Source organism: Cynocephalus volans, chromosome 8 (assembly GCF_027409185.1).
Source record: "Cynocephalus volans isolate mCynVol1 chromosome 8, mCynVol1.pri, whole genome shotgun sequence".
Lineage (NCBI taxonomy): Eukaryota > Metazoa > Chordata > Mammalia > Dermoptera > Cynocephalidae > Cynocephalus > Cynocephalus volans.
Window position 1 is genome coordinate 135,265,748 of NC_084467.1, and position 15,876 is coordinate 135,281,623.

The 15,876-nt window shown below is 38.3% G+C and overlaps 1 protein-coding gene across 1 annotated transcript in view; it reads left to right on the top strand.

Annotated features, from left to right (window-relative positions):
• AXDND1 (axonemal dynein light chain domain containing 1) overlaps positions 1-15,876 on the top strand; it is a 142,975-nt gene that overhangs the window by 10,459 nt on the left and 116,640 nt on the right. Inside the window, exons 4-6 of the mRNA XM_063105917.1 lie at positions 9,642-9,762; positions 10,364-10,449; positions 12,721-12,777. Coding sequence (XP_062961987.1) covers positions 9,642-9,762; positions 10,364-10,449; positions 12,721-12,777 — 264 coding nt within the window. The remainder of the gene's footprint in view (positions 1-9,641; positions 9,763-10,363; positions 10,450-12,720; positions 12,778-15,876) is intronic.

Here is a 15,876-nt window from a genome sequence, read left to right on the forward strand (position 1 = left end):
GAAATTCTCTGACATGACCTTGACCACAAGACCCCTGAACATTTTGATGTGATGGGCCCCTAAATCTTTGTAGGGTTTATCTCTCACCCTTTCAATCACATGTCTTACTAAGCCCTCATCCTAGCCCTGTGTCATTGATCATCATGGTGTCACTGAGGCAGTGAATCAATGAGATTTTCTTTGGAACGTTCAGATCTACCAGATCTCTTCAAGGTATATTATAGACAGAGTGTAGGAAAATTAACATAGCCCTGGAGAAAAACTGTAAATGAATACATTAGCTCCTCCCACCCCAACCCCATGGTTTTGCTTTCCATGGTTTGTACACACTACTACCTGCCCTTTAGTCACTTAGTAACCCTTTCGGTTATCACATTATTTGTCAAGGTATCACAGTTGTGTTCAAGTAACCTTTATTTTACTTATAATGACCCCAAAGCATAAGAGCAGTGGTGCTGGCAATTCGGATATACCAAAGAGAAACCATAAAACGCTTCCTTTAAGTGGAAATGTAGAAGTTCTTGACTTAAGGAAAGAAAAGAATTGTGTGTTGAAGTTCATAAGATCTGTGGTATAAACGAATCTTCTGTCCATGTGTTTTAGTCCATTTTGTATTGCTATAACAGAAATACCTGAGACTGGGTAATTTATAGGGAAAAAAGGTTTATTTGGCTTACGATTCTGGGACAGCTGCATCTGGCATGGGCCTCAGGCTGCTTCTACTCATGGCGGAATATGGCAGGCAGCTGGCATGTACAAGCAGAACACATAGTGACAGGAAGCGAGAGAGAGGAAGCAAGAGAGAGAGAGAGAGAAGGTGCCAGGGATCTTTTAAGCAACGAGCTCTCACGGGAACTAATAGAGCGAGAACTCACTCATTAATCCCCCCCCCCCAGGGAAAGCATTAATCCATTCATGAGGGATCTGCCCCCATAACTCAATCAGTTTCCAACACTGCCACATTGGGGATCAAATTTCCACATGAGATTTGGAGGGGACAGCACATCCAAACTCCATCATTCCACCCCTGGCCCCGCAAAACTCATGTCACTCTCACATACAAAATACAATCATTCTATCCCAACATTCCCAAAAGTCTTAGCTTCCTCCAGTACTAGCTTAAAAGTCTAAAGTCTCATCTGAGACAAAAAGCAAAAGTCCTTCCAGCTGTGAATGTGAAAAACAAAACCAAATTTATCTACTGCCAAGATACAATGGTGGAATAGACATTGGGTATACATTCCCATTCCAAAAGGGAGGAATAGACCAGAAGAAAGGAGAAACAGGCCCCAAACAAGTCCAAAACCCAGCAGGGCAGACATTATGTCTTAAAGCTCCAAAATAATGTTCTTTGAGTCCAAGTCCTACATCCTGGGCACAATTGGGCATCTGGGCCCCCAAAGCATCAGGCAGCCTCATTCCCACAGTTCTGCCAGGTGCAGCCCAGTGGGCTGCGCTGGTGCCTGTGGCTTTTCCAGGTCGGTGTTCCACTCTGGTAGCTCCATAAGTCTGGGGTCTCCATGGTGGTCCCGCTGCCTTGGCTCTATTAGACTTTTCCCTGGTAGGGGCTCCCTGTGGGGGCTCTGACCCCACTTTCCTGCTCGGCACTGCTCTAGTAGACATCCTCTGCAGTGGCTCTGCCCCCTCAGCAGGTCTCTGCCTGGGTCCCCAGGCTTTTCCATACATCCTCTGGAATTTGGGTGGAGGCCACCACGCCTTCACTGCTCTCATGTCCTGCTGGCCTGCAGACTTAACACAACATGGACGCCACCGAGGTTTCAGGCCTCTACTCTCCAGAACTGTTGCACAAACCACACTTGGGGCCACTCCAGCTGTAGCAGCTGGGATGCAGGGAGCAGGTTCCTGTGGGCAGGTGCGCCCCAGGTCTGTCCTCCAGGGTAACTGAGTCCTTCTAGGCCTCAGGGTCTGTGATGAGTGGGGCACCCTTCCAGACTTTGGAAATGCCTGCAGGGCATTTTTTCCATTGTCCTGGTTCTTAGCATCTGGCTGCCTCATGCCAAGATAATGTCTTTAGCATCCAGTTTATGTGCTTCACCCTTGCATTGTTCGCCGGCTCTCTGCTTCTTTACCACATGGCAAGGCTGCAATTTTCCAAACCTTTACACTCTGCTTCCCTTTTAAATTCTGGCTTTACATCATGATTTTGCTGCCCTAAGTCAGAGTAGGCTCTTAAAAGCATCCATGCAGCTTCCTTAATGCTTTGCTGCTTAGAAATTTCTTTGGCCAAATGCTCTGGTTCATAACTCTTAAGTTCCAACTTCCACAAATCCAAGGGCATGGACACAATGCAGCCAAATTCCTTGCTATGGTGTAGCAACGGTGATCTTTTGTCCAGTTCCCAATAAGTTCCTCTTTCCTATCTGAGACCTCATCATCCGCATGGCCTTTACTGTCCACATTTCTATCAGCATTCTGCTTGCCACTACATAAGTCTCTAAGGCATTCCAATCTATCCTTCATCTTTTTCTGTTCTTCTGAGTCCTCCAAACTCCTCCAACCATTGCTCATTACCCAGTTCCAAAGCTGCATCCACATTTTCAGGTATCTGTTTAGCAACACCCCACTCCTCCGTACCAATTTTCTGTTTTAGTCTGTTTTGTGTTGCTATAACAAAATACCTGAAACTGGGTAATTTATAAGGAAAAGAGGTTTATTTGGCTTATGATTCTGGGACAGCTGCATCTGGCACAGGCCTCAGGCTGCTTCTACTCATGGTGGAAAGTGGCAGGCAGCCAGCAGGTACAAGCAGATCACATGGTGACAGGAAGCAAGAGAGAGGAGAGCGAAGGTGCCAGAGTCTTTTTAAACAACAAGCTCTCATGGGAACTAATAGAGTGAGAACTCATTCATTAATCCCCCCTCCTCCAGGGAGAGTATTAATCCATTCATGAGGGATCTGCCCCCATGACTCAATCAGTTTCCAGCACTGACACATTGGAGATCAAATATCCACATGAGTTTTGGAGGGGACAACACATCCAAACTCCATCACCATGAAATTGTGAAGAAGGAGAAAGAAATTTGTGCTAGTTTCGCTCTCACACCTCAAACTGCAAAAGTTACAGCCACAGTGTGGATAACTGCTTAGGTAAGATGGAAGATTAAATTTGTGGGTGGAAGACATGAACAGAAACATGTTCTGATTGAAGGGAATTGGGTTCAATACTCTGTGGTTTCAGGCATCCACTGGGCGTCTTGGATTGTATCCCCTGTGGATAAGGTGGGACTATTTTACTTTTATTTATTCCATATGAATATGAACCATTTCTGAGCCTCTTTTCCAATAGGGTAGAAAAGAACACATTCACCAAATCAGTGGCTGCATACACAAGGTCATTTTAATCTGCTCTTGCAAACATTCCACACTTGGAATGGTGTCTGCAATTAGGACAACAACTTGGTTGGATTTGGCTAAGTCTATTGTCATTTTCTCAGGTCTGTTTGTTTTCTGCAGGAGTCATACTGGTGCATTGAATGGAGATATAACAAGGACCATTGCCTGTACATTCTTTAGATTCCAAATTTCTGCCATTTCCTCCCCACTCCCTATCCCTGCGGTGAGGCATGTTATATTATTATTTTTAAAAATTTACTATCTAGGCCAGGGTGGCAGGAGGAATTTCTGAGGCTTCCACTTGGCTCTCCACACTATGGTACCTCTTACCTCACAGGCCAAGGATCCAGTTGGGGGTTGTGCCAAATTCTAAATATTTTTATTATAATTATCCATTCAGAGACTGGAGAAATGGCCAGTAGGTGGGACTGTGGACTCAGTATACCTACTGTGAGGCTGACCTTGGTTAGGAACCCCATATATTACCTGGCTAGGGGTGACCATGTGACACAGATGTGGCCAGTGTTCTCAGGAGTTTCTATGAAACATGTTGCTTCCCCGACAAAGGGAATAGATATGGCTGACTTTGCCCTTTCTGCTTCATCTTGCCTTCCACATAGATGTGATATATAGAACTGCAGCAGCCATTTTGTGATTAGGAAGGAAGTGCTAAGAGATACATTGATGCTTGCTCTCTAACCAATACCAGCAGTTGTATACCTCTAGATGTTTTGCTGGTTTTTTTTTAAAGCCTTTTTAATTTGCTTATTTGTTAATCATAGCCAAATAGATACAGGGGTGTCAGGATACAGAAAAGCAAGAATTCTGTCTTGGACTTTAAAGTGCCTTTTAGATATCTAAGTGGATGTAATAGATGAGCAGTTGCATTTATGAATCTGTATTTCAGGGGGTAGGATTATGAATGAGAACTTGTCTCTTCTTTTTCCAGTCTCTCCAATGGAAAAAAAATCCAAATTCCTTATTAGCCCACATGTCCTTAACTGTTTGGCACCTGTGTACCTCTCAATACTCATTTTCTAATTATCTTACCTCCAACACACTCTGCTCCAGCCACACCTGCCTACTTGCTGAACTTTGAACAAGCCAACATCATTTTAGCCTCAGAGATTTTATATCTTTTGTTACCTCTGCTTGGAGTTCTTCACTCCAGATCTTTTTATTGCTGATTCCTTAATGCCTTGTAGGGCCTTCTTAGTCTGTTTGGGCTGTTATAACAAAAATACCATAGACCGGTGGTTTATAAACAACAGAAATTTATTTCTCACAGTCTGAAGGATGGAAAGTCCAAGATGAATTGCCAGCAAATTTGGCGTCTGGTGAGGGCCCACTTTCTGGTTCATAGAAGGTTCTGTCTTTGCTGTGTCTACATGTGGCAGAAGGGCAAACAGCTCCCTTGGGCCTTTTTTATATGGGAAACGAACCTCATGACCTAATCAAAGGCCCCACTGCCAAATACTGTCACATTGGGGATTAGCTTTTAACATAAGAACTTTGGGGGAATCCAAACATTCAGACTATAGCAAGAGTTTTGCTATAATTTCACTTAGTCAGAGAGCTTTCTCTTATAACCCAATATAAAATGACTCCCCATCCACACCCACATTACTTTCTAGCCTTTTACTTGCTTTATTTTTTCTCATAGTATAAATAGTACCTGAAATTGTAATAGTTCTTTATTTGTCATTCTCCACAACTAGAATCTTGGTTCTGTGAAGGTAGGAAATTTTCATCTGTTTTTTGTTTTGTTTTTTCTTTTTTTACTGTTTGTATTCCTGTACCCAGAATAGTGCCTGGTATGTAGTAGATGCTCAATAACTCTTTACCGTATGAACCAGAAAGTACATTTAGGATTTATAGAATTGAGTACAGGGCAGGAGTTTATATTAAAGGACTCTGTTGCATAGCAATTTCATTATGGGGTTTTTGTTTGTTTATTTTTTGTTTTTGGCTTATACATATTTCTTGTTAGCAACATATGCCTGCATTTTGATTTTTAAAATCCAGTTGAATAGGGCTGGCTGGTTAACTCACTTGGAATAGCATGGTGCTGGGAGCACCAAAGTAAAGGGCTTGGATCCCCATACTGGTCAGCTGCCAAAAAAAAAAAAAAAAATCCAATTGAACAGTATGCCTTTTAAAAGGGGTGTTTGATACATTTACATTTATTGCAATTATTGATACATTTTGATTTGTCTGTGCCATTTTACTGTGTTTTTTTGTGTGTGTGTCCTTTTTAGTCTTATTTTTTGCTAGCTTAATAGAGTTTTCTTTCTTTTTTCCCACTTTTATACTCTATTGGAAATTGGTGATAAAACTACAAAGAAAACTAAGGAAGGAATTAGCATAAGTAAAGATAGCAGTTACTCTTAGGGGATTAAAGGGCTTATAGAAGGAGCATATGGAAGGCTTCTGGGGTAACTGGTAAAGTTTTATCTCCTGATACGGTTGGTAATTACATGGATACTCATTCATCTCATAATAAATCTTTAAGTTATGCATTTATTTTATGCAGATTTTGAATTTTTTTTGTCAAATAAAACAAAAACATTTAAAAGTAATTGAAAAGAGAGCTTAACAACTGCTAGATATATGATCAACATATAAAATTCATTAACATTCCTATACACTGGTAATCATCAGTCAGAATAAAAGGTCTCATTCACAATAGCAAGAACAGAAACACTTAGATACCCTCAAAGGTATATAGGAATAAATCTATCAGAAAGCTACAAGACCTTTATGGAGAAAATTATATAACTTTATTGAAAGACTTAAGACATGAGTAAATACAAAGGTGTGCCACAGTCATGAGTAGGAAGTATCAGTTACATAAAGTTGGAAATTATCCCCAAATCAATCTATGAATTCAATGCAATTTCAATTAAAATCCCAATCAGGTTTCTCATGGGATTTGACACCTAATTCTCAAATGCACATGGAAGAGAAAAGGACCAAGGAGAGTTAGGCAATTTTGAGCAAACAAAGCATTTTGCAGGTAATTAATACAATATAATCCCACTTAAATAAAATATTAATACATTCAAAATTGTATTACATATTATTTATGAATATATCTATGTAGTAAGCATAGATAAAACCATGCATGGTAATGATAAATTCCAAATTCAAGAGAGGGAGGGAAGGATAGAGATTTTTTAATCTGAAGTTATTTGGTTATATCTATCAAAATTACAAATGCATACCTTTTGAATTAGCAGTTCCACAACTAGAAATTTACTCTACATACACACTCACATGAGAAATGGCATACTGGCAGAAAAATTCTTTGCAGAGTTGTTTGTAATAGCAAAACATTGGAAACAACCTAAATGTCTAGCAATAGGGAATTAATGATATATCCATACAATGGAATACTATGTGGCCAGTTTTAAAAAAAAGCTTATTATGTACTGCTATGGGAGGATCTCTAAGATGGTTGTATACCAATATATAATTACATTAAAAGGAAGAAAAAAATACTGGTATATAAAAGGTGAAGTTAACTGCTTGTTGCTCCTTGCCAAAGTGTTTGATCAAATATTTTTTTATCTTTGCCAATTTCATGGGTGACAAATGGTATCTCTGGATGGTTTTAATTTACGTTTCTCTTACCATGTACAAAATTGACCATGTTCTCATTTGTTTAAGATCTATTTGCATTTGTTTTTCTGTTAATAGGTTTTCATATGCTTAAGAGCTATTTGTATTTCCTTTTCTGGGAATTGCTTAGTTTTCTATTGAATTGATGTTCTTTTTCTCATTTATGTGAAGAATTTATAGGAAATTGTCTCTTTGTCAGTCATATGACCTGAAAATGTATCTTCTCAGTTTGTGAGTTTGCCTTTTGAGTTTTCTTTTGTTTTTTGTCACTAAAGTCAAAAAATGTGTGTGGTCAGTTTTAGCAATCTTTTCTGTTATGGCCTTTGTACATGAAATTTTTTCAATGTAAACGACCCAGGTCATTGTTGTGACTTAAGAAACAAAATGACTATAGCTATTACAGAAATTTTAAAATCTGGGTGATAAATTGTGAATATTAAACAAATTTATCCACAAATACATAATTGTGTCTTTTTTCATATCGCTTTGGGTATGCTGGGAAACCCCAATACTAAATAAAGGGAGTTCAAAGGTAGAAGAGACTTGTTTTGACTGAGAATGGCAAGACTGTTTTCATGAAGGTAACACGAATTGGACATTGAGGATTTGGACACGTAGGTCTGGTGATGAGGGGCTTCTAAGTGGTGTTTAATGCTTGAGTAAGAAGCCATCTAGTTTATGAAAACAATATATACTATAGGAAAGTTGAATGTAGATCTCAGAATTTAAGGAAAAGCTTGAAGAATCAGGGTTCAGAAATACAGGAATCTAAGGCAGCTTTGGGGAATATGGTAAAAGGATCGAATGGGCAGCCATTTCAGGGCATCATTGTGATAATGAATCAGTGCCTATTGTTTTCTGTCTTGGAAATCTTCAAGATTCAATTACTCAAGATTCAGTCTCCTGGGAGAATGTTTTGGCCTAGCTTAGACTACTTGCTCATGCCTTGGCTGCTGGAGGACCTTGGAATGTTTCACTTGAAAAGAATTTATTATTATTACTTTTAAATGACACATAATTTTTTTTAACTTTCTTATTTTGTTTTGTTAAACTTCTTATTTTGAAATAATTTTAGACTTACAGAAAAGTTGCAAAAATAGTGCCCATCACCCAATTTTACCCAATATTAACATCTTAAGTAATCATGGTTCATTTACAAAAACTAGGAAATTAATGTTGATTCAATGCTGTTAAATAAATCTTATTGATAGAGAACCTTTTTTGACAGTCTGTCTTTAACAAGGGAGCAAGGTAATTCCTGAAGGGGAAATCAGGGTTATTAGGAGGATATGGATACCTGGACAATAAAACCAACAAATGTCCACTATAAGTAGATAGTAATAGTGTATAGAAAAGAAAATACTCCAGAATAAAAATGGAAAGAGAGCCTGAATCAGACCAAAGTTGACCTTAAAATTGGGTGGAGGGACAGAGACATCTTGAAATTTTGTACAGTATGATTAAAACTGTGCTATAGGGATATAAATCTGTCAAAGGTGAATAGAATATATTAGAGAGACTTGAGAATCCACAGAATAGTAATGACAACTTTGACTAGTGATTTGACATTGGCAAAAGACAAGATGACCAACCACCATAATGATATGAGGGAGACTGTAAAATTGATAAGTCCTAATGATAGATTGGATATTGAAAGCAAAGGATGGGAAGAGATCGATTATGGATGTTGAGATTTTGATGAGTGGTGCTTTTCACTGACAGAATTAGTGAATACAAGATGGCGAAAAGATAGAATGGAAGAAGAATTCAGTTGTGCCCAGAGGTACCAACTGTGATAAGCTGAGATTTACAACATTGCCAAGGGGAAAAAAACAAAACAAAACAAAAAACTAGGGAAAGAAAAGTAGAGGGATGCGAACAGAACTTCGTGGAGCATTTCCATTTAGTAGCAGGAAGACAGAGAAAAGTCCAAGAAAGTGTAGTTAAAGAGGACAAAAGAACCAGCAAAGTCCAGTAACTTAGAGATAGAGGAGGAGAGTGTTTTTTAAAAAGAAATGATCAATATTTCCCGGAATATTTTCCAGGGAAATGTAGTAGAAGATAACTGATAAGAGTAAGAAGTCATCAGCAGCTTTCAGGAGACTGGTTTCAGGACAGAGGTGTAGGTGGACATTAGATAGCAGGGAAATTTCAGGAAGTTTGATGTTTTGCAGAAAGTGAGAGATGACAGATGATAGACAGATAGATAGAAAGATAGATCATGATAACATGATAGTAACGCTGGTCAAGGAAAGATCTTTAGGAGGGAAAAAGATTTGTTATAGACCAAGGGGAATGTTCCAGTAGAGTGGGAGATACACAGAAGTTATGATTGATGGAGTGAGATCCTTGAGGAGGTCAGCAAAAATGGAATCAAGGACATAAGTGAAGGGAACAACCACGGGAAAGAGAACATATCTTAACTGAGGTTAAAGGAAAGGAAAGAACTTGTGCTGTGCATGAGAAATTTCAGGTGGAGAAGAGGAAGAATGTTGAGGAAACACATCTAATGCCTCAGTCTTCTTGGTAAAGTATAAGGTAAGATCAGTTTTGCTGACACAAATGCCCATTCTACTCACTAGAAGGATATGTGTGGACCTTACTCGGACTTATTTAGTAGCCAGACAGAAAACTCATTTTGTAATTGTATTTTTCTCATTTTTAGGGATATTTCTTTCCTGTATGATGTTAAATATGTAAAAGGGGAGACTAGGGAGAATACAGTTTGTCCCCCATATTCTGACCATTCATTACAGCCACATGATGGTGTCATTGTGCCTCATAAGGTAAGTAAAGTATTTGACAAATAATCTTCTCTCCCTGTCAGTATTTTTTTTAAAAAAATCATTTCCCCAAAATATAAAGCTGTGTCATACATAAAAACAGCCTGCATTTCTTGTCAGTTTTCATAGCACTTTCTAATTATTTCTTCAAAAAGGCATATAATGGGAAAAGATCAAAGATATCTTATCAAGCCATTTTCCAAACCACAGTTTAATCTAGAAAATATGGTACAGGAGACTAGATTCTTCTTTCCCCAGAAATTTACCTATAAACTTGTAGAATTCTTATTGTTGGTATCTTGCTAGGTTAAATTTTAAATTTTATACTGAGTTTAAAAGAAAAGAGTCAATGAATTGATGAATATATGGGACATGCATAGCTAATACTAGGACCAAATTTATTCTCTAATTCATGGTTATTTTTATAATGTGTGCTCTGCTAAAGTTTTTTTGCCATTTGGTGTAAACTACATCACTAATATTGTTATTTCTCTAAACAAATCTCCCAACTTAATAAGTAGTATCCCTTTGGGACAGGAGTTAGGATTTGTGCAACTCAATTTTTTTCATCTATTAGTATATTCTTTTCTTTTTTCTTTTTAAGCCAAAGACCCTAACGGATACTTTGATTCCTGAAGAATTTCATATTGTGTCAAGTACAGGAGTTACAGGTTTAGAGTATTATGATGAGTGAGTACTATGATATACATTGAATACATGACAAATTGAACTGTTTTCTTCTTCTCTGACATAGAAGAACATGAGAAAGTACACTCATGTATCTGCACTGAAATGAGGAAAATATTTGAGCTAGCCACCCTAATACAATTAAGAAAGATATAAAATAACTAACAAAAAACTTTGGAATTTTAGTGATTAAATTGTTTTCTGTCTTTCCCTCCCATTTAATTTTGAATTTTTTTTTTTTTTTTAAATGGAAGTTTGGCCAGTTAACTCAGTTGGTTGGTGTGGTGTTATAACACCAAGGTCAAGGGTTCGGATTCCCGTACCAGCCAGCCACCAAAAAGAGGAAAAAAAAGTGGAACTTTATTCTGAATGCTTGATTATGCCCTTTAGGAATAGTTTTTAGCAATAATCATGGAGACAAAGGAAAGTAGCCCTCTAAGCCAGAATCTCATAATGCATGCTTCAGGGCTTTGCTCCAGACTGTAGACTAGTCATCTCATTTTCTTTGATTCCTGTTTATGTGATTGAAAATGGGATCTTGCTTCTATTTTCTGAAACAACACTTGAATTTTTCACAGTTTAAAACAAACAAACAATCCTAGAACTTTGGACTAGGTTTTAAAACAAAATATCCAAAGGCTGTCACTCTTTTGACCTTGTTCAATATGTATGCTACATGACATTTCTTTATGATGGTGGGTTTCAGAACAGTATTTTGCCAATGAGAACTAAATGGAACTCATTTTTTTAGTAAATTGTTACAAATTTTGGTATAATTTCAAAAAAGTTTGCAAAAATAGGACAAGGAACTCCCATATACCCTCTATCTTGTTACACTAGGTGTTTGCATTTTGCTTCATTTGCCTTTATGCACGTGCACACACACCCACACACATATTTTAAAACTATTCAAAAGTAAGTTTGAGACATTATGGCCCTCTACCACCAAATACTTTGGTGTATATTTCCTAACAACCCATTAGTTATAGATCTTTTTTTTTTTTTTTCTTTTCTTTTTTTTTTTTTTTTTTTGTGACCGGCACTCAGCCAGTGAGTGCACTGGTCAGTCTTATATAGGATCCGAACCCGCGGCGGGAGCGTCGCTGCGCTGCCGGCGCAGCACTCTACCAAGTGCGCCACGGGCTCGGCCCAGTTATAGATCTTTTGATGAATTTTTTTTTTTTTTAGCTCTATAATTTCTTTTATATTTATTAGCTAGCACTTTACCATATGGACTCATGTATTTCTGTTTTATTTGATGGATTTTAATTCTTCACTATCGTTATTTATTTTGATGCTCAAATTTTTCTAGATTTGGTCAATGGCAGCTCCTTTGAGTTGGCTCTTGTGTTCTTTAGCTTTGTCCCCATCACTATTTGAACTCTTCCCCATTTTCTGGCTCAAGATTTCTAAGTTCATCTTGTATTTCCCAACTTCAGCCCTGGAATGAGCCATGAGTCACTTCTCAGGGAGTACTGATTCCTTTTAGTGAAGAAATCAAGATTCTGAGTGCCAGGTGTGCTAATTGCTCCTGGGAAATTATTGCTTCTAGTCCCTCTCATACAGTCGTTTTTGAAGCTGTATTTTGAGTATTTATATATTTCAGTAGAGGGAAAAACCAAGGGAAATGATTATTAACTAGGTGAAGAAAAAAGTTCTATAAATAATAATGAATTTAAAGGATTACCATTTGGTTCTTGGAAAAGTTTCATTGTGATACTCATGTGAACAAGCACTTTCAGAAGACAAACATGGCTGAGAGTTAGGAAACCTGGGTTCTAGTTTCATCTCTGCTTCTATACATTTCATAACCTGTTTAGTCACTTAACTTTGTTGACGTCAGTGTTCTTATAACACCCTTACACCTTTGAAAAGGCATTTTTTAAAAAATGAATCAAGGAAATTTTTATACTCTGACATAGTGAGAAATGTAATTAAATCTCCTTTACTAAGAAATGTTCCAAATATGATAAATGTCATTATATCTGTATCTGTAGATGTCTATAGATATTTAGGTATGATCTTGTGTGCAAATGATGGACCTTTTTGATTGCTTCCATGCTTTTTAATTCCATGAAGTCTTATGTTCATCATTTTGTTATATTTTCCAACTCCAGCCCTGGAATGAGCCATGAGTCACTTTTCAGGGAGTACTGATTCCTTTTAATAGAGAATGGTACTTGGAAACCAAGATTCTGGGTGCTAGGTATGCTAATTGATAAACAGGCCAGAAAATTTTCTTACATTAACATTTACCTGTCTTATTTATTGTAGCAAGTATACTACTCTCCTCACAGATAGTGAAAACAGGCTATTGCTCTTCCCATCCATGTAAGTACAGTTTATTTTCTAAAGTGTTCCTTAGGAAGAATAACTATGTACATATGAGGGTACTTCATAAAGTTCATGGAAAAATGAAACTAAAAGATAAAGATAAAAAATATAAGCTTTATTTCTCAGCATAAGCTCCATCAAGTTCAAGACACTTTTGTAAGTGATGATACCAGCCATTTAGTCCATCCCTAAAGAACTGAGAGTCCTAGGAATTGAACCATGTCAATGCAGTCTTTTTTATGTTATTAACTGACGAAAAATGGGTACCCTTTAAAGATTTTTTTTAAGATTGGGAAACAAAAAGAAGTCAAAAGGAGCCAAATCAAGACTGTAAGGTGTTTCCTAGAGAAGACCGACCCCTTTTGTCCTGGGACGTAAGTAGTGAGGCGACATGAGGCGTGCACGCAGCGAGGATTGATACAGCTGCATCACCTCTCTCCGCCATGTGCAGGACAGATGGCGGAATAGACGGTCCCTAGCGTAGCGTCACTCTCTCCCACAAATCAACCGATTTACAACTATAAAAACATAACATCAAGTGCATATGGAACGGGGAGACATCCAGTGGGGGAGGCAGAAGCTCTGCAGAGACCAGACACCCTGTGGGGGGGCCGCCACCGTGTGATCCAGCAGCAGGCAGGATTCACCGCCACCACCTGGCTCCATCCCAAGCCCTCCCCAGCTTGCACGGAGCAGGGAGACATCCAGCACGGGAAGGGGAAGGTCCGCAGAGACCACACGCACTGCGGTGCCTCCGCACATCCCAGCAGCCCAGCCCAGTGTGTGTGGATCAGGGAGACATCCAGCATGGGAGGTGGAAGCTCAGCAGAGAGCACACACCCTGCAGTACCACCCCGTGACCCAGCAGCCCGGCCGAGTCCAAGCTGACCAGAGAGGTGGCTCCCCGGAGAGGCCCAAGACCTAAGGCAACCACACACGCAAGGCACTAGTGGCCAACTGAGCAGTCACTGAGGAAGTCATACCAAATTGGCAACCCCAGCAACATCTTAGTCAGACAATACTGTCAAACCTGTGGACTGTGAAACCCCCTGCGACAATGAATAAACATCAAAGAAAAGATACCAGAAATATGAAAAATCAAGAAAGTACACCACCAAAGGGTAATAACTCTCAAGCTCTAGATCCTATAGAACAAGAAGCCCTTGAAATGACTGATAAGGAATTCTGAGTGATAATTCTGAGGAAACTGAATGAGATACAAGAAAACTCAGCTAGATATCATGATGAAATGAGGAAAAGTATACAGGACCTGAAAGAAGAAATGTACAAGGAAATCAATGCCCTGAAAAAAAATGTAGCAGAACTTGCCAAACTTAAGAATTTATTCAGCGAAATAAAAAACACAACGGAGAGTTTAACCAGCAGGCTTGTGGAAGTTGAAGAGAGAACCTCTGAACTTGAAGATGGGCTGTCTGAAATAACACAAGCAGACCAAAAAAAAAAAAAGAAAAAAGAAAAAAGAATCAAAGGCATTGAAGAAAATCTGAGAGAGATATCAGACAACCTCAAGCGCTTAAATATCCAAGTCATGGGTATTCCAGAAGGGGAGGAAAAAGGAGATTGCATTGAAAACATATTCAATAAAATAGTGGCAGAAAACTTCCCAGGTATAGGAAAAATCACAGATCTTCAGATCCAGGAAGCTCAACGATCTCCAAATGTATTCAACCCAAAAAAGTCTTCTCCAAGACATTTTATAGTCAAATTGGCAAAACTCAAAGACAAAGAGAGAATCTTAAAAGCTGCAAGAGAGAAGCGTCAAATCACCTATAAGGGAGCTCCAATCAGACTAACATCAGACTTTTCATCACAAACCCTAAAAGGCAGAAAGGAATGGGATGGTATATTCAAAATACTAAAAGACAGAGATTGCCAGCCAAGAATACTCTACCCGGCAAGGCTATCCTTCTGAAGTGAAGGGCAAATAGTATATTTCTCAGACAAACAAAAACTGCAGGAGTTCACCACCACACGACCACCCTTACAAGAAATTCTCAAGGGAGTACTGGGTTTGGTTCCTGAAAAAAACTACCACTGCCATAAAAACCCAAGAAAAATCAAAACCCACTAGTATAATAAAAATGGCATTTATGAAGAGAAAACAAACAAACAAAAAGGCTATCTGCAACCCAAGGAACCAACAAATACAGAAAACAAACAGTAAACCAGAAATCAAGGAACAAAAGACACCTAAGACGACCAAACAATAATCAATAAAATGCTAGGAATAAATCAACACTTTTCAATAACAACTCTTAATGTAAAAGGCTTAAATTCCCACATCAAAAGACACTGACTGGCTGACTGCATTAAAAAGGAGGACCCAACTATATGCTGCCTTCAAGAGACCCACCTCATCCAAAAAGACTCACATAGACTAAGAGTGAAAGGATGGAAAAAGATTTAACATGCAAACAGAAAAGAAAAAAGAGCTGGAGTAGCTATTCTTATATCTGACAAAATAGACTTTAAACTAAAAACCATAAAAAGAGACAATGAGGGACACTACGTAATGATAAAAGGATTGGTCCATCAAGAAGACATAACAATCATAAATATATATGCACCCAATGTTGGAGCAGTCAGATTTATAAAACAAACTCTATTAGACCTAAAGAAGGAAATAGATACTAATACCATAATAGCAGGGGACCTGAACACTCCACTGTCAATATTGGACAGATCATCGAGGCAAAGAATCAGCAGAGAAACACAAGATCTAAACAAGACTCTAGACCAATTGGACTTGGCAGATATCTACAGAACATTCCATCCAACAACCTCAGAATAGTCATTCTTCTCATCAGCACATGGATCATTCTCCAGGATAGATCACATATTAGGTCACAAATCAAGTCTCAACAAATTCAAAAAAATCGGAATTATCCCATGTATTTTCTCAGACCACAATGGATTAAAATTAGAAATCAATAAGAAATGACATTCTGGAAACTGTACAAACATATGGAAATTAAACAGCATTCTACTTAATGAGATATGGGTCCAAGAAGAAATCAAGCAGGAAATCAAAAAATTTATTGAAACTAATGAAAATAATGATACATCATACCAAAA